This window comes from Diabrotica virgifera, chromosome 7, assembly GCF_917563875.1.
Source record: "Diabrotica virgifera virgifera chromosome 7, PGI_DIABVI_V3a".
Taxonomy (NCBI): domain Eukaryota; kingdom Metazoa; phylum Arthropoda; class Insecta; order Coleoptera; family Chrysomelidae; genus Diabrotica; species Diabrotica virgifera.
The window spans coordinates 198,519,508-198,541,605 of NC_065449.1; the positions used below are offsets into that span (position 1 = coordinate 198,519,508).

General features: G+C 34.6%; 1 protein-coding gene across 2 annotated transcripts; it reads left to right on the forward strand.

The window, feature by feature from the left end:
• Window positions 1-1,013: 1,013 nt before the first annotated feature.
• LOC114335234 (uncharacterized) lies at window positions 1,014-21,900 on the forward strand. 2 transcript variants are annotated; one of them, XM_028285433.2, is made up of 6 exons: window positions 1,014-1,110; window positions 1,184-1,385; window positions 13,656-13,752; window positions 13,808-14,009; window positions 16,934-17,086; window positions 21,693-21,900. In XM_028285433.2, exons 1-6 carry the CDS (start codon window positions 1,093-1,095, stop codon window positions 21,816-21,818), a joined length of 798 nt encoding a protein of 265 aa, XP_028141234.1. In that variant the 5' UTR covers window positions 1,014-1,092; the 3' UTR covers window positions 21,819-21,900. The 2 variants fall into 2 exon arrangements, with proteins under 2 accessions (XP_028141234.1, XP_028141235.1); XM_028285434.2 differs by having other exon boundaries at window positions 1,020-1,110; window positions 1,173-1,385.
• Window positions 21,901-22,098: the final 198 nt, after the last annotated feature.

The window sequence follows — 22,098 nt, forward strand, 5'->3', positions numbered from 1 at the left end:
TGCCGAAAAGAATATTTACATAACAATAAAAGAATTTACTAGTACATCATAAATCAATAGTTTGTTTATGATAAAAGATAAAAGCGTCTTGTTTACATTAAAATTATAATAAATAGGCCAGGTCGTGAGCAGCCTGCAGCGTCACATTGCTTCCTCCTTAAAAGATGGTTCCTCCTGGTTGATGATGATTGGATACCATCTTTGTCAAATACTTGCCGACTGTCTTATTCATACGCTCCACCATTCCATCCGATTGCGGGTGATAGGCCGTGGTTCTTGTCTTCTTCATGCCTAGTCTATCACAGATTCCCTGAAATAGATCGCTCTTAAAGTTCCTTCCTTGATCACTATGGATCTCCAGAGGCTCTCCAAATCGGCTGATACAGTCTTTGATTAGCACATCTGCAATATTGGCGACCTTCTGGTCGACCCATTTCGTGAAGTAATCCATTACGACCAACACGTATTTGCATCCATTTTCACTTTCTGGAAATGGCCCGGCAATATCCAAAGCTATTCTTTTAAACGGACTTCCAACATCGTACTGTCTTATAGGAGCCTTTCTTTTCCGGTAGAGTCCGTTACTTGTAGCACAGGTAGTACATTTCTTACACCAGTCCTTCACATCGTCGGAACTATTCATCTAATAGAATCGTTCCCGAATTCTCTGAAGGGTTTTCTTTACACCAAAATGCCCTCCTGATGGACTGTCGTGTAACATGACGAAGTACTTCGGCTACTCTGCTCTTTGGAATCACCAACTTTGTTCTCCTCGCTGAACCATCATTTAAAATCGTTTTAAAACTATTTTTAATAGTTTTAAACTATTTTTGTTGAAAACTGTATTATTGTATTTAACCATAAATAACACATATGTAAATCTTATCTATTATAAAATATGGTTAAATACAGGTTCAATAGATACATTTTTAGTTCGTGCCATTAAAATGTGTAGTTGTATTTTCCTATTTTTTAAAATCGGCTGCTATCTAGATTTACCTATGTAGTTAAATATGACAATGTCATTGTTAACCTTAATTTTGTAGAAACGAAAACATTTTTTCTGTAATTATCTTTTTTTAATTAACACTAATGATTGATTTCGGTAAAGTATGTATTTAAAAACGCTCATAAAGTTAATAGTATTTTATCTAAGTATATCTTTTATTAAGATTCTTTTTAGGAAACAAAACGTGTTTGTGAAAAGAAGTTTTTAAAAGGAATTAGAAATATTTACGCACTCATTGATGAATTAGGAGTAAGTATCGTCAAATCTGCTAATTTAGATCGATTGATTTTTATGGCATTAAACGCTGATAAACTTAAAAACCAAAATATGGAAATGCAATTGAATGAAACGAAAAGAGAAAATAAACAACTGATAGGTACCTAATTAATTTATTTCTCTTTTTATCTTTTATACTGGATTATCTTATGTTTTTATGGTTCAATATCTTTAGGTACCAAATTTTCGTAAATTTCCAACAAGCATATGATTCGATAAAAACAAGCATACTATGGCTAGGAATGCTAGAAATGGAAATATCTATCAAGAAAATGGAGTTATCTCGAATGTGAGTGACAGACTCATATGTACAGATAAAAAAGGAAACAGAACATCGATGCCATTTTTAGTAGGTACTTATAACATCAGGATTTAGTCAAGGAGACCCCTTATAAGTAAAATATCGTCTAAGCTGACAGGGGGATTTGCGAATCGAGGACCAAAATTATTGTTGGTATTTGAAAAGAAGGTTCTCAGAAGGCAGTATTTTTTGAGGGACTAGACGGTAGAAGATCAGTAGTCTATCCCAGAAAAAGATGGAAGGATTATCTTGAAACCGATTTATCTAGGATTGGGGTACAACAATGGGAAAACAAAGCGCAAGATCGTAGAAGCTGGAGGGCTGTTGTAGTGGATGCGGCGAAGACTCACCCCGAGTTGTAACGCTAGTCAAGAAGAAGAAGAATATCTTTAGGTAATAGATGCCCGAAGTTTGTAGATTTTGAGCCCTTACGAACGACTCATGTAGTACTTGACCGGTAAAGCTATGCTTATGATCTTCTTCTTCTTCTTAAGGTGCGGAGACCGCTTGTCGATCGTTGGCTCTCATGTTCATCATCATCATCATCATCAGTAGCTCGACAACCCTTTTTGGGTCCTGGCTTGTTCTAGGATTTTCCTCCATTCTGTTCTGTTCCTTGCTTTGTTCTTCCAGTAGGTAATCTCAAGTGTTTTCAGATCTTCTTCCACTTGTTCCATGTATCTAAGTTTGGGTCTTCCCTTTGACCTTCTCCCTACTGGTGCTTGCCTCATTATATGTTTTGGTGTTTCGGTCTCCAACATCCGTTCAACATGGCCCATCCAGCGCAGACGTCCGATTTTTATGGATGTTATGACGTCGGGTTCGTTGTATGCTGGGTATAGTTCAAAATTATACCTTCTGCGCCATACGTCATTTTCTTTCACCCCCTTATATACGGAATGGGACGTTTCGATGCCGCCGGTTCATCGCCGGCAGTTTCGATGCCGCCGGTTCATCGCCAGTCCATTTCATCGCCGTCATATCTCGCATTTCCTAGAATTCCTAATTAATACTAAAAATAACTAATAATTGTAACTGTCGAAAATTCGGAAATATATCAGATAGCGATTAATTGACTGGCGATGAATCGGCCGGCATTGGCATCGAACTGGCGGCATCGAAACGGCGGCGATGAAACGTCCTAGACCCCCTTATATATGTGTCTGAGGATTTTTCGTTCAAACGTACCTAATAAGTTCTCATCGCTTTTCGACAGTGTCCATATCTCTGATCCATATATATCTAAGGACCGGTTTTATCAGGGATTTGTATATTTTGGATATGGTTTTTCTCGTGATGTTGTTAGATCTTAGATGTTTAATTAGTCCATTATATGTTTTATTAGCAATATGTATTCTTCTCTTGACTTCTTCGCTGACATTGTTATCTGCGGTGACTAGTGAACCTAGATATGTAAAATTTTTTACGCTTTCGATGTTATAGTCTCCTATTGTCAGATTCTGTAGGTTTCTTTGGCCTGTCGATTTGCTGGCCCTTATGTATTTGGTTTTTATTTCATTAATATTTAGGCCACTGTTTTGTGCTGCTCTTTCTATGGCATTATCTGGGCTCTCAAGTTGCCCAGTATATTAACAATCATTGCCTTATTTACAGCCGCACGAAATAGTTCAGTACTAGTTTTCCCAAACCATTGGCGTAGGTTTTTAAGCCAAGAAGTTGTACGGCGGCCCACACTTCTTTTTCCCATTATTTTACCTTGCATGACAAGGTGAAGTATGTCATATTTTTCTGGGTGACGCATTATATGACCAAAGTATTCCAATTTGCGCCTTTTAACCGTGTTCCCTACTTCACAACTTTTATTCAAACGTTGCAAAATCCTTTCATTTGTGACTCTTTCTACCCAACTGATCTTCAGAATACGGCGGTAGACCCACATCTCAAATGCTTCTAGGTTTTTTAAAAGCGATTCTGTCAGGGTCCATGCTTCCACCCCGTAAAGTAGTACTGGAAATATATAACATCGAACCATTCTTATGCGAAGTTCCAAATTTAGATCATGACTGCACAGGATTTTCCTAAATTTCATAAAACTTGTTCTTGCTTTGGCGATTCGACTTTTTATTTCTGTACTAAGGTTCCAGCTTTCATTAATATGAGTACCCAGATATACAAGATTACTTACTCGTTCAATTGAGTCATTACTTATTGTTACGTTATAGTTATTATTATTTACGGTTGCCTGTTTACTAATAACCAGAAACTGCTTATGATCAGTACACTTTAAATTTTACAAAAATTTTTGGATTGCCCACTATTTGTAGAAAATTGGAGGGCTTAGAATGCGTTGTTTTCGTTGGATGCTTCGATTGACAGTATGAAACGATAATGTTTAATGTTTTAATACGGGTAAGTCTAGCACCACAGGTACCATGGGGGGTATAGAGCCCCACACTATGGCTAGCGTGCCACCCTCATATGGAGGCAGCCGCGGCATTGGTTGTGCCAGAATCTTCTTCCAGTGATGCTGTCTCCTTTAGTGTAGGTTAGCGACTACACTAGCAAATTGTCTGTCCAATGCAGCTCTGAAAAACAGCTGGAATAAAGGTAAATGGAGTTCCCATTAACAACATTAGATATGCGGATGACACTGTCATCTTATTTAGCTGAAAATATTGGGGATCTTTAGATGCTGGTGACCAGAATAGCGGAGTTTGGACAAGAATACGGACTATGAACATCGAACATCAAGAAGAAAAAGGTTATGAGAATATCGAAAACTCAAAGAAATAACGAACATAATAAACGGATCCAATATCGAACGAGTCGACCATTATGCATACCTTGGAACAATGATCAACTCCACAGGAGATTACCTACAGGAAATCAAAATCAGAATAGAAAAGGAAAGCAAATTTTAACAAAATGAGAAAAGTGTTCTGCACAAGAGATGTGAAGTTAGTGCTAAGAGTTATAGGTTGGCTAGGTGCTACGTTTTCTCGACTTTGTTTTATGGAATGGAAGCTTGGACCTTAAATGCTGCATCAATGAAAAAACTAGAATCATTCGAGCTGTGTGTACAGAAGAATTCTGAAAACTCGTGGACAGAACACGTCACAAACAAAGAGGTTCTGAGAAAGATGAATAAAGAAATGGAAATCTTGAATACCATCAAAACAAGAAAATTGGAATATATCAGACATATTACACGACAACTTGCTCCAATTGATTATGCAGAAAAATATTGCAAGAAAAAAGAAGCATAGGAGACGCAGAATATCGTGGCTGCGCAACCTGAGAGAATGGTAGGGATGTATATCAAATAACCGTTTCAGAGCAGCCGCCTCAAATATCCGAATAGCTATGATGATTGCCGACCTCCGTCGCAGAGATGGCACTTAAAGAAGAAGAATGCAGCTCTATAAAAGATGTTGAATCAAGGCCGGTTCAATCTCTGATATTTTTAAGCCATGAAACCTGGCGCCTACCGGGATCCCGTTTTCTTTCAATCTTCCCCTGGATGATCAATTGCGTAACGTGATATTTTTCGTTTCTCATTATGTTCCCTAGGTATCTAACCTTTCTAATTTTCATGATCTTCATCTATACATATTCTCCTCAGACACATTGCCGTTGGTGGTGTGAGTTGTCCAAGGTATTTTCAAGATCCTTCTATAAAACCAGAGTTCAAAGGCTTCTAACTTGTTCATCAGCGTGATGTTGAGCGTCCAAGCCTCCGTTACATACAATAGTATTTACCCAGTAATGCATAAAATGTGAAGCTGTCTCCTTTAGTAGAGGTTAGTGACTACACGGCAAATCTGCCTCTGTCCAGTGCGGTTCTAAATAAAGATGATGAATCGAGTCTCTGATATTTTAAGGTAAGAAATCTGGCGCCTACCGGGACCCCATTTTTATTTAATCTTCCCCTGGATGATCAGTTGCTCGAGGCGGTACTTTTCGTTTCTCATTATGTGTCCCAGGTAGCTAACTTTGATGATCTTTAGCAACTCCATATCTGTACCCATTCTTTTCAGGACATTTTCGTTGGTGGTGTGGGTTGTCCAAGATATTTTCAAGATTTTTCTATAAAGCCAGAGTTCAAAGGCTTCTAACTTGTTCATCAACGTTATGTTGAGCGTCCAGGCCTCCGTTCCATACAATAGGATTGACCATACATAGCAATGCAGAAATCAACTGTATGCAAGTGAATCGTATTTCAGATTATGTAGGTAGTAGTCCAGAGAAATAAGATTTTTCTCGTGACACATCCCCCTCCAGGCCGAAACCAAATTTTTTGAGTAGTATGGACATCATTATTAATAACCTATATGTTTCCTGCAGCCGATTTTGATGATATACATAGTTATAAACAAATGAAGATCAAAAAACGCTAAATTTTCGCTTTTTTCGTCTATTGCTAAAAAGTGAAGCACTTTAAACGAATTTGAGAGTAAGAAACTAATAAATCATATAAAAAACTTCAATATGCGTTCACTGCATATCTATATCTTTATTTGTTGCTTAGAAAATTGCAAAATAAGTCATAAATTTTGAGATTTTATAAATGTTCATAACTTATGTAAAAATTAAGTTAGAACTTTCTTATTTCACAGAATGCTGAGACTTCTGGTGCTTAAATTATATTCTAAATTTCAAAGCAATTGGTCAAATAGTTTAAAAGTTATTTAATTTGTTTATCCCAAATTAATGTTTTTTGCGACACTATAAGTCAGAAAACGATGAGGTCATAGTAATACTTCTGAGAGTTTATGAAAGAAGAAGATTTATGCTATTAACTTAATTAAAAAAAAATGACAAAAAATAATTTTAAATAGTGTAAAATTATTTTGCAAGAACATCTCGATTTTTTGCTTATAAACAATTAGAATAACTTTTTAACCGTTACCTGTAGAAAAATTATTTTTCCATATTTAGGAAGACTGAATTTTTATACACATTTATAAAGAAAAACAATTGTCCTAGCATAATTAGGGACGAAGTTAGCACCCTTCTTTTTTTAATTCACAGCAGATTTGTTTATAACAACTAAGAAATAAAATTAGCCGAATTTGAAAGATCATACTTCAAAGTTTTAACTTACCAAGTATACAAAAGATTTCCTTTCAAGGAAATCGTCCACAAAGTTTAAAAATGTGGCCCTTAAAATCGGCCGGCATTGAAACTTGGGATAGCGATGAGAGGGGGGAAGGAGCTGTTAACTGTATCTCTGGTTCTCGATTATTTATTTCGTTGTTTCTTTTTTTAATTTGTATGTACTTTTTACGTACATTACGAATAGGCATTATTTAAATAAACTAATTGTTATATACACCATCAAATTTGTTTAAACAATTTTTTTTCAATTTTTTAAATAATATTTGATGTAACTTTATTGTAAAATGTACATATTAGTTATACAGGGCGTAACAAAAATACAGGCCATAAATTAAATCACATATTCTGGGACCAAAAATAGATCGATTGGACCTAACTTACCTTAATACAAATGTGCACATAAAAAAAGTTATAGCCCTTTGAAGTTACAAAATGAAAATCGATTTTTTTCAATATATCGAAAACTATTAGAGATTTTTTATTGAAAATGGACATGTATCATTCTTATGACAGGAAGATCTTAAAGAAAAACTATAGTGAAATTTGTGCATCCCATAAAAATTTTATGGGGGTTTTGTTCCCTTAAACCCCCCAAACTTTTGTGTACGTTCCAATTAAATTATTATTGTGGTACCATTGCTTAAACTCACTTTTTAAAACTTTTTTGCTTCTTAGTATTTTTTCGATAAGGCAGTTTTTATCGAGTTGCGGCTTCTTTTTTAATATGTTTACATAAAAATTTTATGGGGGTTTTATTCTTTACACCCCCCAAATGTTTGTGTACGTTCCAATTAAACTATTATTGCGGTGCCATTAGTTAAACACAATGTTTCTAAAACTTTTTGTCTCTTAGTATTTTTTCGATAAGGCACCTTTTATCAAGATGTGGCTTCTTTTTTAATATGGTTCAAAATATGCCTAAAAATGTAAATTATAAATAAATTTTCATACGATTACCAAGTCTCCATAATCGTACTTAACCATATTTACAAATATGTGGTGGATTTGACTAATATTCAAAATATCTCAATAAAAACTGGCTTTTCGAAAAAGTACTGAGAGGCAAAAAAGTTTTAAAAACATTGTGTTTAACTAATGGTACCACAAAAATAATTTAATTGGAACGTACACAAAAGTTTGATCGTACACAAAAAGACACCCCATAAAATTTTTATGGGGTGTCAAAATTTTACTATAATTTTTTTGTAAGATGCTCCTGCCATAAAAATACCACATGTCTATTTTCAATAAAAAATCTCGCGGAATTTTCGATATATTGGACAAAATCGATTTTCATTTTGTAACTTCAAAGGGCTGTAACTTTTTTTATGTGCATATTTATACTAAGGTAAGTTAGGTTCAATCGAAGTATTTTTGGTCCCAGAATATGCGATTAAATTTATGACCTGTATTTTTGTTACGCCCCGTAATTATTATATACTAATCCTATTCAATTATTCCTAAATCTAACATTGGCTTATAATATTGAATTGAAAATAAAAAATCTCAAATAAACTAAGTTTTATTTCTTGAAAAACATGCTACTAGAAAACGAAAAATGAAATGTAACAAAATTAGAGAGAGGATAAAGAGAACAAAATTATTTTCAGAAATTTTCTACAACATTGTAATAATTGTATCTTACAAGATTGAAAGTTATAATTTTAAGATTGCAAAAAAGCAAAAATTAAGATGTTTCATACATTTTGGTATTATAACAAGACTATTAAAATAAAATTAAAGGAGATTTATTTAGGAATACTTGTATTTTTATGAAAAACGTAACAATTATCAGTTACCTATTTATTATAAGTTATTGTAAAGTCAAGTGCATATGATCCAATCCTATATGATTGCCAACAAAGTCATCCTAAAAATATCGTAAAAGAATTTCCAAAAATTGTTTACACAATTTACATAGTTATTTAAATAACCACTTTATTAACAAAAAACATATCCGTAACGTACGCAAAGAGTACATACAGATTAAAAAAAGAAACTCCAAAATAGATAATAGAGAAAGATAGAGGTTTTGGTTATCGCAGTCCATAAACTATTTATATCTCTGTACTAACAAGTACTCGGTGCAACCAGTTTTGCAAGAGAAGATAGTTTATTTTAATAAAATATCTGGTATAAAGATATGCCATGGGCAGGGGGGGCGTGGCCCCCCTAGCTTTTCGGGTGTTATTAACTATATATGGTTATCCAAAGTATACAAAATATAATGTGCAACATCTTCACGTCTGCCCCCCCTGAAAATTTTTATATGGGCGCCCGTGTATAAAGAAGATCTGTTGATCGGATTGATACTAACGGTTCTTAGCTTAATTTCCAACCCCAATCAATTACGTTTATCTCTTGTTTGGTGGTTCTGTAACTTCAGTTTTTCATTCATCTAATAGCATGTTTACCAAAAAATAGTGTACCAAAATCTCATTTGAGATTTTCTGATTTCCATAGACCAATACTATTTTTAGAAACAATTGAATGGGATAATTTGTTTTTTCATACTTTAAATTATTACTAAGTTTAATAAAAAACTATGTATTATTATATTATTCATAAATATTCATGTTTTGTGATTAAAACTACTTAAAATATTATAAAAAAAATTGAAAAAAAAATTGTTTAAACAAATTTGATGGTGTATATAACAATTAATTTATTTAAATAATGCATGCTCGTACTGTACGCAAAAAGTACATACAAATTAAAAAAAGAAACGTCGAAATCCATAGGCGAGAACAAGAGATACAGCTAATATTTCCTTCCCCCTTCTCATCGATCTCCCAAGTTTCAAAACCGGCCGATTTTAAGGCTCACATTTTGAAGCTTTGTGTAAGATTTGTTTGTAAGTATATATTTTTTATATTTGGTACATTAAAGCTCTGAAGTATGTTCTTTCAAATGTGACTGATCTGATTTCGTAATTGTTATAAAGAAAGCTGCTGTGACCTAAAAAAGGGGAGGGGGCAACTTCATCCCTAATTGTCCTAGGACAATTTTTTCTTTTATTAAATTTGTACAAAAATTCAGTCATTCCAAATATGAAAAAATAATTTTTCTACGGGTAATGGTTAAAAAGTTATTCTAATCGTTTATAAGCAAAAAATCGACATGTTCTTGCAAAATAATTTTGCGATACTTAGAATTATTTTTTGTCATTTTTTTTAAATTCAATTATTAGCATAAATCTTCTTCTTTCATAAACTGTCAGAAGTATTACTATAACCTCATCGTTTTCTGACTTATAGTGTCGCAAAAAACATTAATTTGGGATAAAGAAATTAAATAACTTTTAAACTATTTGACCAATTATTATGAAATATAGTGTATAATTTAAGCACCAGAAGTCCCAGCATTCCATATAATAAGAAGGTTCTAAGTTAATTTTTACATAACTTATGAATATTTATAAAAACTCAAAAAATTTGAATTATTTTGCAATTTTCTAAGCAACCAATAAGGATAGACATATTCAGCGGACGCCATATTGAAGTTTTTTATACGATTTATGAGTTTCTCACTCTCAAATTTGTTTAAAATGCTTAACTTTTTGGTTATAGACGAAAAAAGCTAAAATTTACCGTTTTTTGATCTTCATTTGTTTATAACTATGTATATCATCAAAATCGGCTGCAGGAAACATATAGGTTATTAATATAGATGTCCATACTACTCAAAAAATTTGGTTTCGGCCTGGAGGGGGTTGTGTCACCAACATGATATTTTTTTTCCTTATTTCTCTGAACTATAGGTATTCTTGAGAAGAAATGAACTCAATGTATAACTATTTATTATACAATGTTCTTCAATGTTGGTGAACGACTAAGCGAATATAGAATAATATATACACCTGAACTATTGCGATATATGTATTTCCAGAATAAAAATTTAGTCAGGTGCATTTACAAATTACAACAAAATACAACACATAAGGCTTGCAAACATATTAAGGAACACAGAAATAGATGACCAGGATGTGAGAATAATTACAAAAATTTATACCGATATCAGAAAGCTATAATTCGAGTAGACCAACAAAAATCCAAAGAGATTCCAATACGAAGAGGAGTACGACAAGGATGTATATTATCCCCTCTACTATTTAATATGTGTTCAGAAGAAATGTTTAAAGAAGCACTAGAAGACATCAATGAAAGCTATCATTAACGGAACATTAGTGAATAATCTCAGATATGCAGACGACACAATACTCCTTGCGGACAGCAAAGAAGGGCTGCAAATTTTGGTTGATCGCACTACGCAGTACTGCGAGATGTATGGAATGGCTTTGAACACAAAAAAAAAACAAAAATCTAAAAGAAATGGAAAATTAAAGAAAAAGCTTTAGAGAAAGTACTAGATACAATTATTTGGGATGTGAACTAAATGAACAATGGGACCACAGCCTCAAAATAAAACGACGCATAGAGATTGCCAGAAGCGCTTTCAATAAGATGAAAACAGTACCTATTACCTATGGAATGGAAAACTGGGAATCGAAATTAGAACTAGACTATTAAGATGCTATGTATTCTCTATCCTTTTATATGGAGCTGAAGCCTGGACAATTACGGACGCAACTGAAAAAAGACTTACCAACTCTGAGATGTGGTGTTATCGAAGAATGTGGAAAATACCATGGACACAACGCGTAACAAACACGAAAATATTAAGAAAGATGAAAAAAGAAAAAATATAGAAGAAAGATGAAAAGATTATAAACATAGTCTATTAGTAGCTGCAAAAGAGAGTTGTGAAGTAACAAAAATAAGTAATAAACCCAAAAAACGCACGGCATGGTGGACAAAAGACTTAGAAAAAATAGTACAAGAAAAGAAACAACTGTGGAAAAAATACCTAACAGACAGAAAGCAAGAAAGCTAGGCAAGTACAAAGAAAAAAGAACAGAAGTTAAACAGATGGTTAAAAATAATATAACGTGGTAAAATAACGTGGGTAGAATTTGGAAATAAATTAACAGAAACATTCGGTGAAAACCATAAATTGTTCTATAACACACTTAAGAGCAAAAGAAAACCAAAACCAAATACATTGAAAAACGTGAGGGATAAGAATGGAACCATACTTACAGACGAGAATGAGATTATGGAGAGGTGGAGAGAATACTTTAAAGAACTCTTGGAAGCGGAACAAGTAGAAGGAGATAAGATAGAACAAAACAAAAATCAACACACTCCACAAGAGCAACAGGAACAGATAGGAAATATAACATTAAAAGAATTAACAAACGCAATCAACAAAATCAAGATGGGAAAAGCACCGGGATATGACGATATAACTGCAGAAATGGTCAAATACATGAATGAATAAAAGACAACAAGAATTACTAAATATCATGAACCAAGCTAAAAATGAAAAGAAAGTACCACTAGACTGGCAGATAGGCATTATAACACCATTGTATAAAAAAGGAGATAGCAAAGAATGCTCAAACAGACAGAATTAAAAGAGAAGATATTTAGAAAATACTAGAGAAGAGAAAAATTGAACAAGATCTAATAGGATGCATCCAGAGTTTATACGAAAAAACGAAAAGCTATGCAAGGACAAGAAATGAAAAATCAAAAGTATTCGACAGCAACGTTGGATTAAAACAGGGCCCACTACTCTTTAACCTAGTACTAGATGACGTAATAAAAGAATGCAAACACAAATGGAGTAAATATAATGTAGGACATTGGAAGTTGAGAATGATACAAATAACAGAATTATGCTACGCAGACGACCTGGTGATCATTGGAGAGTCAGAAAAACAATTACAAGAAAATATAAATATATTGTATGAAGAGCTAAAAATCAGAAACATGAAAATAAACAAAGAGAAATCAAAAACAATGATAATTGGAAGACATAAAAGAAAACATGAAATAGAAGTAGATGGCAAGCAACTTGAACATCTAGAGGTACAAGTATTTAGGGGTAATCATAAGCCGGGATGGAAAATTAGAAGATGAGATAAATGAAAGAATTGCAAAGACTGGTAAGCTATACAATATTATTAAGCGTAACTTTTTAAAAAAGAAAGAAATACCTAAGAATATAAAAACGGAAATAGTAAAAAAGATTGTGAAACCCACTCTAACCTATGCCTGTGACTCTTGGGCATTAACAAAAAGGCAAAAGAATAGACTAATAAGCACAGAAATGAGATTTTTGAGAACAATAGAGAGGAAAACAAGGAAAGATAAAATTAGAAATAAAACCTTTAGAGAAAATCTGAAAATACACCCAGTTACAACAACAATCGAACAAGGACAACTTAGATGGCTCGGACATGTACTGAGAAGAGGAGAAGAGAAAATAGTAAGACAAATACATGAAGCGAGAGATATGGGAAGAAAGAAGAGAGGAAGACCAAGAAAGACGTGGACAGAAGAAGTGAGGGAAGCGGCCGACAAAAGAGGAATAAAATGGGAGGAAACAAAAGCATTGGCCATGGATAGAAGGAAATGGAAGGAAATGTGGAAGAAAACGACGGAGAGCCTAACTCCGTAATAACTCACACCGAAAGGTAGACGAGTTCTGTATTAAATAAGTAGTAAGAAAAAAGAAAAAGAAACACTGAACACTATGAAGGAAAGAAAAATGAGCTACTTTGATCACATACAAAGAACTGAAAAATATGAGTTGATGCGAGGAGTTACACAAGGGAAAGTGGAAGGACCGGGGGGACGACGCACATCCTGGTTGAAAATTTTAAAGCAGTGGAGTGGAAAAACAACTATAGAACTATTCAGAACCGCTGCAGACAGATGAGTTAAATGTGCCATGATTATAGCCAATGTCCTTAAACGATGAGGCACATAAAGAAGAACATTGAACACTGTCTGATGGACTCTTTTAAGATCGTCTTTAGATCAGATAAAATAAATAAATGGGAATATCTTTCATATTTTTAACGTTCGTATAATATACGAACTAGTTTTCGAACAATACTAATGAATGTATAATACTTTTTAGATATGTTACAATTAGAGGATCGCGCTGACAAAGACCTTTCAAGAGCAGACTCTAACACTTCCTGTGGTACTGTAAGTTTGGTACATTTACAATACAAGTATGTTCAACTTCAGCATAAGTATATATACCTATAATAGTACTTTTTAATTTAGGTATGAAGAATTAGTCAAAAATCAAAATGGTCTGTTGAAAATATTGGATATTCGTCACAACGAAGTCCGTAAATACCAATCAGAGAATGCACGTTTAAAAGAAGAAATTGAACATTTTAAATTTATAATACAGAAGTATGAAATAGAATTTACTAAACTAATAGATCAGGCTAAAAGGACTAAAAATAGGAAAAACAAAAAGGTAATTTCGAAAATACAGTTACGCATATCTAAAATATCTCAAAAACAAAGTTTTCGTATTGGGTCATTAATATCTTATGAACATGATTAAACCACCTTATCCTATGCTTTCCCATTTGGGCCAAACTTGGTGCCACTCCTAGACTTTCCCTAATATACTCATTCTTAATTTTATCATTTTTTGCACTCCTGATCCATCTAAGCATTCTCATTTCTGCCATATAGATTTCTTGTTCTTCTTTCTTTTTCACTGCCCAACATTCAGTTCTGTATATTAAAGCTGGTCTTATGGCAGATTTATAAAATGTTCCCTTCAGCTTCATTGGAATTTTTTACCAAACTTCCATAATTTTATTAAGCAAACCTGTTAACCATCTTGCTCCTGTTTCACCTAATGCTCTCCACACTTCTCCAGGAATGTCATCTGCTCTAACTGCTTTTCCTTTATTTTTTGAAATGCTTGAATTACTTCCTCACCTGAGTGACCGCAAACGTTCGGATGCAATAAGCGTCTCTTTGTAAAGAAAATGTAGTTGACTTTACTAAGTAACAAGACACATATACACTCAACACACATACACTACCCCCTGAGCTAGTGATAACTATAGGTATATGTATACGTGGCTAAAGGTTCAAAACCAAGGCCAGAAAACAAAAAAAAACTTCCGCTTTGTTATTTTGGTCACCATTGCTGTTACTGTCTCCATTAACTGGAAATGGTTGTCTGTCAAATTCTTCATTTAATAGAGTGTCAAAAAACTTTTTCCATCTTTTTTTGACATCTTTTTCGTGAATTAGTATTTTAATATTTTCATCTATGCTAGAAACAACAGAGATGAAAATCTTTAGAAAAATTATTGGTAAGACACTATGGGACAGAGCTTAAAGTAGAAATATACGACGGAGATGCAAGGTAAAGAACAGCGAGGACTGAATTAGACATACAAGAGTAGAATTGAACGATTATATAAGTCGAATGAGAACAAATAGAGTACCTGGTAAAGACGGTTCCCTAATGGGAAGGCGGTTTGTGGGAAGACCACGAAAAAGATGAAACGACAACTTCATCATTTAGTCTCAAAAGTCCACTGCTGAACATAGGCCTCCTCTCCTCGTTTCCAACCCCATCTATCCTGCCTCGCTCTCATCCAGTTTTTATTTACCTTTCTTAAGTCGTCAGTCCATCTTTTAGGCGGTCGACCGACGCTTCTCTTGTATTCTCTTGGCCTCCATTCCAATAATCTCTTCGTCCATCGCTCATCTGTCATTCTGGCTATGTGTCCTGCCCATCTTCACTTCAACCTGGCTATCCTCTCGATGACGTCAGTCACCTTTGTTCTTCTCCTCATTTCTTCGTTTCTGATTTTGTCTCGCAGAGTTATTCCTAACATTGACCGCTCACCGCTCCATTCTTCTCTGCGTGACTCTTAGTTTGGTAGCCGAGGTTTTAGTTAAGGTAAGTGTTTCTGATCCGTACGTCAAGACTGGGAGGACGCACTGATCAAATACCTTTCTCTTTAGGCATGTGGGCAACTCACTTTTAAAAGTTTCTCTCAGTTTTTCAAATGCTGCCCACCCAAGACCTATTCTTCTCTTCAGTTCATGAGTATGGTTATCCCTGCCAATCGTAATTTCATGTCCCAGATATTTATATCTATCTACGAGTTCTATTTCCTTCCTACCCACCAATACTGATGTTCTGGTTGGGTACCAAATTTGTCATTATTTGTGTTTTCGAGATGTTTATATTTAAACCTACATTTTCTGTATCCACAGAAACGACAGAAACGGCTAAACAGAAACGACAACTTTCTGACTGGAAAAACAGACAGTCATGTCTACACACAGAAAAAGATTATTTTCATCTAGGATACATTTTCTTCTTCATTAAGTACCGTGCCCAAATTGTAGGCGTGGATAGCTCTTTTGATAATTTGCCGATATCGTTCTCGATCTTGTGCGGCATGTAATAAATCATCTGCTGTAAGCCAGTCCATTGGCGAAAAGATACATCTGATCTGATTAAAATAAATTTGCTTCCTTTGCTCCATGTTTGACTGTTTTATTATATCTTTGTTTCTCCTTCCCTGGTATCAAGTTGATCGTATGGATTAGTATACCTACGCTTTTGCTACTGCCATTTTCGATTCTTTTTTGGAGACCTTATAGTTTTAACGATCTGTCTGTCTCCGACCAAGTTTCTTGCTATACAATTTTTTCCTCTCTTTTAATCTTTCTTGAACTTTATTTGACCACCACCAGGTCTCTTTATGTTCTAAAATGGCTTTTCTAACGACTTTACAAGAATGTCAACAGCAGTATCTCGTATAATACTAGCAATTCTTTTCCAAGTTGTATTAGGACTTTCTTTCTGTTCAAACACATTTGTTCTACTATTCTTACCCTGAATAGTCCTTCTTTCTCATTTTTAACACCCGCCAATTGATTTTTGGTTCTCCTCTCATATTTAAGTTTAGTTTTGCTTTTGTACTTCGATGTCCAGTACAAGCAATTGATGTTGTTTATGTTGCTGGCTTACCAGCACCAAGTATTACCTTGCAGTTTTTACATGCATGCATATCTTCTCTTTTTGTCATGAAATACATAATCTGTTTAGTTAACAATCGCCATATCTAATACTGTTACTAATTCAACAACATTATCTCCAGCTTTATTTCTAGTTCCAAAGCCTAGTTCTATGGATAGGTATTGCTTCCTGCTTCATATCATGTCTTGGATTTTCTCACATGTGCACTACAATATCCTTTTATTATAATTTTCTCCTCTGAAGTAATATCACTTAGTCTGTCTCCTAATTATTGATCATAGAAAGGCTTTTCTATGTATTTCGGGTAGATGTGTTGTATTACTTTTCGCAGACTAGTGCGAGAAACAAGACTACTCTTATTTTTATATTATTTTTAGATTCACAAACTTAAAACTGAACGTGATACTTTGCGTGTCGTGCATAATAGATTTGTAAATCTATTAACAGAGCAATCAATTGAAAAAGATAATGTATTGACTGAACAGTTACAGAACGCATCAAGCTCAGAAAAGGCTTTGCTAATTCAGGAGGTAAGATTTAAATAAAATCGTAGTCTAAATCCTTCTTCTATTTTTCGCACAGTAGAAGAAACAGTTTTTTAGTACACCATTTTTATTGTAGATATTCTTCTTGTTCTAGCGTCCACTCTATTAATAAAGGTTAGCTATAACCATTGCAAATTCGTCTCTATTTTCTGATTTAATCCGATCCAGTCGATAATGTTTTTCAGCCAGGATATTTGTCGTCTACCAGGATCCCTTTTTCCTTCGATTTGACCCTTCATAATCAGTTGTAATAACTCGTACTTATTATTTGTCAGTCATCATCATCATCTTGGTGCTACAGCCCTTAGAGGGCCTCGATCTTCTCAAGCTTTCTACGCCATTCTGTTCTGTCCCTTGCTTGCATTTTCCAGTTGCCGACTCCGATCTTCTCGGCATCTTGTGTTACACCGTCCATCCACCTCAGCTTTGTTCTACCCCGTCTTCTCATTCCCACGGGTTGCGCTGTTAGAATCTTTTTTATCATGTTCGATTCAGGGGCCCGGGCTACATGTCCTGCCCACTGCAGGCGGTTTCGCTTAATTATAGTGATATCTTTTCCACCAAACGTATGCTTGTAGATATTCTGCAGTTCAAAGTTATATCTACGCCTCCATATTCCGTTCTCACAGACCGCTCCGAATATCTTACGTAGCACCTTTCTTTTAAAAATCGATAGAGCGGATTCATCTGTTTTAGTTAGAGTCCATGCCTCTGATCCATATGTGAGAACGGGGACTATCAATGTTCTATACAGCCTTATACGAGTTTTTTGAGACAGACGTTTGTTAACTATAAGTACTTTGATAGACTATGATAACACCTGTTTGCAATTATTATTCGTCTTTTTATTTCCCCTGATGTGGGGATGTGTTATTATTGGGGTTAACCGATGTCCCTAGATATATGAACTCTTTGACCGCTTCGAAGTTTTGGTCATTGATGATTAGATCTGCGTCAACATTTCCAGCTCTTGTGTTAGTCGCCATGAATTTGGTTTCATTTCGATTTATATGTAAAACCATTCGTTCTGCTGCTGCTACTAGCTCGGTTAGGATTTCCGCAGTTCTCGCTCTGGTTCTTGTTATAATGTCCACGTCATCTGCATATGCTATAATTTGGACAGATCTATTGAATATTGTTCCCCTGTTATCTATATTAGCGTCTCGTACGACTTTTTCTAACGCTACATTAAAAAGTTGACACGCCAGCGCATCTCCCTGCCTTAACCCCCTATGTATTTCAAATGGGGTTGACGAGTCGTTTTGAATTTTTACTGCTGATATCATCTTCGCCATTGTCACTTTTATCATACATATGAGTTTTTTTGGAATTCCCAACTCATTCATAGCGTTGTAGAGACTTGGTCTTAAGACACTGTCATATGGAGCTTTAAAATCGACAAAAATATGGTACATATCTATGTTAAACTCTTGCGCTTTTTCCAGGATCTGTCGTAGTGTAAAGATCTCGTTAATGGTCTACGCCTGAATCCTGCCTGATATTCTCCTAGAAACGTTTCGTGGCTTCAATCTCTCGTGCAAAATGTTTGACAATATCTTGTATGCTGTATTTAGGAGAGTTATTCCGCGGTAATTATTGCATTCCAGTTGGTTTCCCTTTTTGTGTAACGGGCATATTAAGCCTAAGCTCCATTCTTCAGGCATTTGCTCCTCAGACCAAATTTTACAAACAATTTCTCGCATCACCTTGGTGAGCTGCTCTCCATCGTGCTTAAGTAACTCTGCTGGGATGCCATCGCTGCCTGGGGATTTGTGGTTTCTTAGGTTTTCTATAGATATTTTCACTTCTTCTACCGAGGGGGGTTCCAGGAGTTCCTCATTTCGATATTCCAGCTCTATATTGTTAGTAGGTTCCCCTTCCAGTAACTCTCGAAAGTGCTCTATCCATCGTAGGGTAACAGAATATCCTCTTTGTTGGTAAGTAAGTTACCTTCCTTATCATTACAATAGTTGATTCTCGGTTTGAATTCTTTTCTAATAATATTTATTTGATGATAGAACTTTCTTGTTTCTCTGTCACTCATATGGCTTTAGAGCCGTTCTAATATGTCATTTTCCGAGTCTCGTTTCTTTTTTCGGTGTATGCGTTTTTCCTCTCTCCTTAAGTTTTTGTATCTATCTATTGTTGTCCTAGTTTTCCGTTGTTGCATGGTCCTAAATGCCTCGTTCTTCTCATCTGTTATTTTTTTGCAGTCTTTGTCGAACCATCATTGGTAAGTATGTGCCCCAAATATGCTGTTCTTGTTCTTTTAATGATGGTCAAAAGTTCTCTATATCTGCCTATTCTGTGCAACACCATTTCGTCGTAATATGATCGGCCCACGGTATTTTCAAAATTCTCCTAAAAATCCACATCTCAAAAGCTTCCAGCTTTCTCATTAAGTCAACATTTTGTTCACCGAAAAACGAAGACATTCAAACTTCTGCACCATAAAGAAGAATTGAGTGGGTATATTTTACCATCTGCTATCGGATTTGTAGATTGAAGTCTTTGGTTACCTACTAAGAAATTTCAAAAAGACTGCTCTTGATTGCTCTATTCTCAGAATTTCTGATTTAGATCTTCCGTAACCCACACTCCAGTATTTCATTTGGTCCAATTGCTCAATATCTTCATTTTGTATCTGGATCCTTGTTATGACTTTACCCCTCTCACTGGTAACCATGGTTTTTATTTTTTATGTTTATTATTAAACCAAACTGTTCCACAGTATCACAAAAGTAAACATATAACATTCTAACTTTACGGTAAAGCTGGTAGAATGGAATTTAACTAATGTTTTTAGTATTTATATATATGTTACGCTAAGTATGATTAATTGGAAATTATTAATAATTACCGGTTACTATATGAATACAAACCGAATGGCTAGGTAAAAGTAATAAATATGGCAGAATTAATCACATAGACCGGTAATTATTAATCCGGATTAGAACGGTAAATGTGATAAATTTCAATACCTTAAGTGCGTAGAAGCTTGCGGAGTGTAGGGAGGTTTATTAGTCACTGCGACATACCAGAACTAAATACGGCGCATAGCGCATACCACAGTGTTAGTCAATCTGTGATCAGAAGTGGCCACTGTGTAATACCGTTGATTGATGTATTGGGGAATTGATGTAATACCCTTATTAATATTTCAATCAACGGTAATACACTATTTTTAATGTATTAAATACATAAAACTAAAGTAGGATTAAAAACATCCTTACTTCCTGGTCATCATCATCACTGGCTCGACAGCCCTTTCTGGGTCTTGGCCTGTTCCAGGATTCTTCTCCATTCTGATCTGTTTCGTGCTTTTTTTCTCTCCAGTTTTTTATTTTTAAGGTTATTATATCATTTTCTATTTGTTCTAAATATCTCAGCTTCGGTCTTCCTCTTGTTCTTTTTTCTACTGGCATCTGTTTGAATATTTTGTTTGGTATTTCGCCTTCTTCCATTCTTTCTACATGTCCCATGTTCCATTCGTTCTACATGTACTGGTATATTTTGTATAGTATACTTCCTGGTACTGTATACGAAATCAGAAGAAGATTTAGAAGTGATAATAGCAGATCATTCTGATGACGCTGATAATGGAGCAAAGCACCTGGTGATATTGAACTCAACAGTACAACCGAGGATTGATAGTTAGCGAATATTGAAGATACAGGTAACACTCACAGCCCAATCGAACATAATGCGTGTGCGATAATTGTTGTCAATGAGGAAGACAATGCCAGTATTGGCGTTAAAGAAAATGAAAGAGACGAAGAAGATGGTAGTACAATTGACAAAACTTCAAAAGAAAATTCAGGAGACTCGGGATCTTGCTAAACATTCACTTGTAAAAGAATCTGAAAGAATGTTAATGCATTCTAATGATAGATTCCCTGTTGAAAAAGTAGGTCAAAATGTTACAGCGCGAATTCCAGAAGTTGATAGAGCTAAGGCCGATAGCCGAAACAATATTGCCATTATTATTTCTGTTATAGATGAAAAGCTGTACAAGCTAGGAAATAAGCATGGTATTCTAAACCAACTTCATGCAAGAAACGAATTTACCACCTGCAAAGAAACACTTACTTCAGTTAATGAAGCACCTCGTACTGAGATAAGTCTCAGTGAATGCGTTCGTAAAGGATTCCGCCACTGCAATTTTAGTGGCCAATGCAATTAGAAATGCTGCAAACGTAAAAAATGAAGCGTTCTTTGTAATTCTTCTAAAGTGCCACAAGAGCCTTTCCTATAAAAACAAGTGATTATAGTCTAGTAACTTAAAACCTAATGGGTGTGTATGAGTTTGTTTTTACTTATAAGGTGTCTAGTTGAGGTTTTTATTGATAAATTCTGTTTAAGTGTTTAACTTTATTATTAAATTTCAAAAATAAACAATAGTGAAGCCCAAAATGCGTTTTTATTACATTAACCAGAATTGTTAGGAAAGTATTAATAATAACCGACAAATCTAATAATAAAGGCATTATTAATCACATTGACCAGCTTCTACGGTTACTATTAATATTTACCGGTTATTATTAATACAGACCGGATTTATCACATCAACCGTAACATATACATGTTTTAGGTTCGCAAGACTAATATTTTAACATACGAAAATTTCCAGTTACAGCAGAAACTAGAATATTTACAATCTAAATTAAATTGTAGAAAACCATCAACATCCAGAACAAGTACAAGTTTAAGTCAATAACTTTAGAATTTAAGCTGTAGGATCAAATATATTTAAATTTCTGCAAAATATAAAGATAATAAATAACAAACTTTACTTTAAATTTAGTAATTTGATATTATTTAGATTTTCTGATGAATCGAAAATAAAAGGGAAAATTTGTCTTCAGAAACGGATTCCTGATATCAATTCTAAAGTAGAAGCCACAGTTTGAATGAAGTGCAGGTAGCTTAGGGCAATGTATTTCTTACGGGAGAACGGCTGACCACGTTGCCGCTGTGACCCGAGTAGCGCATCAGGA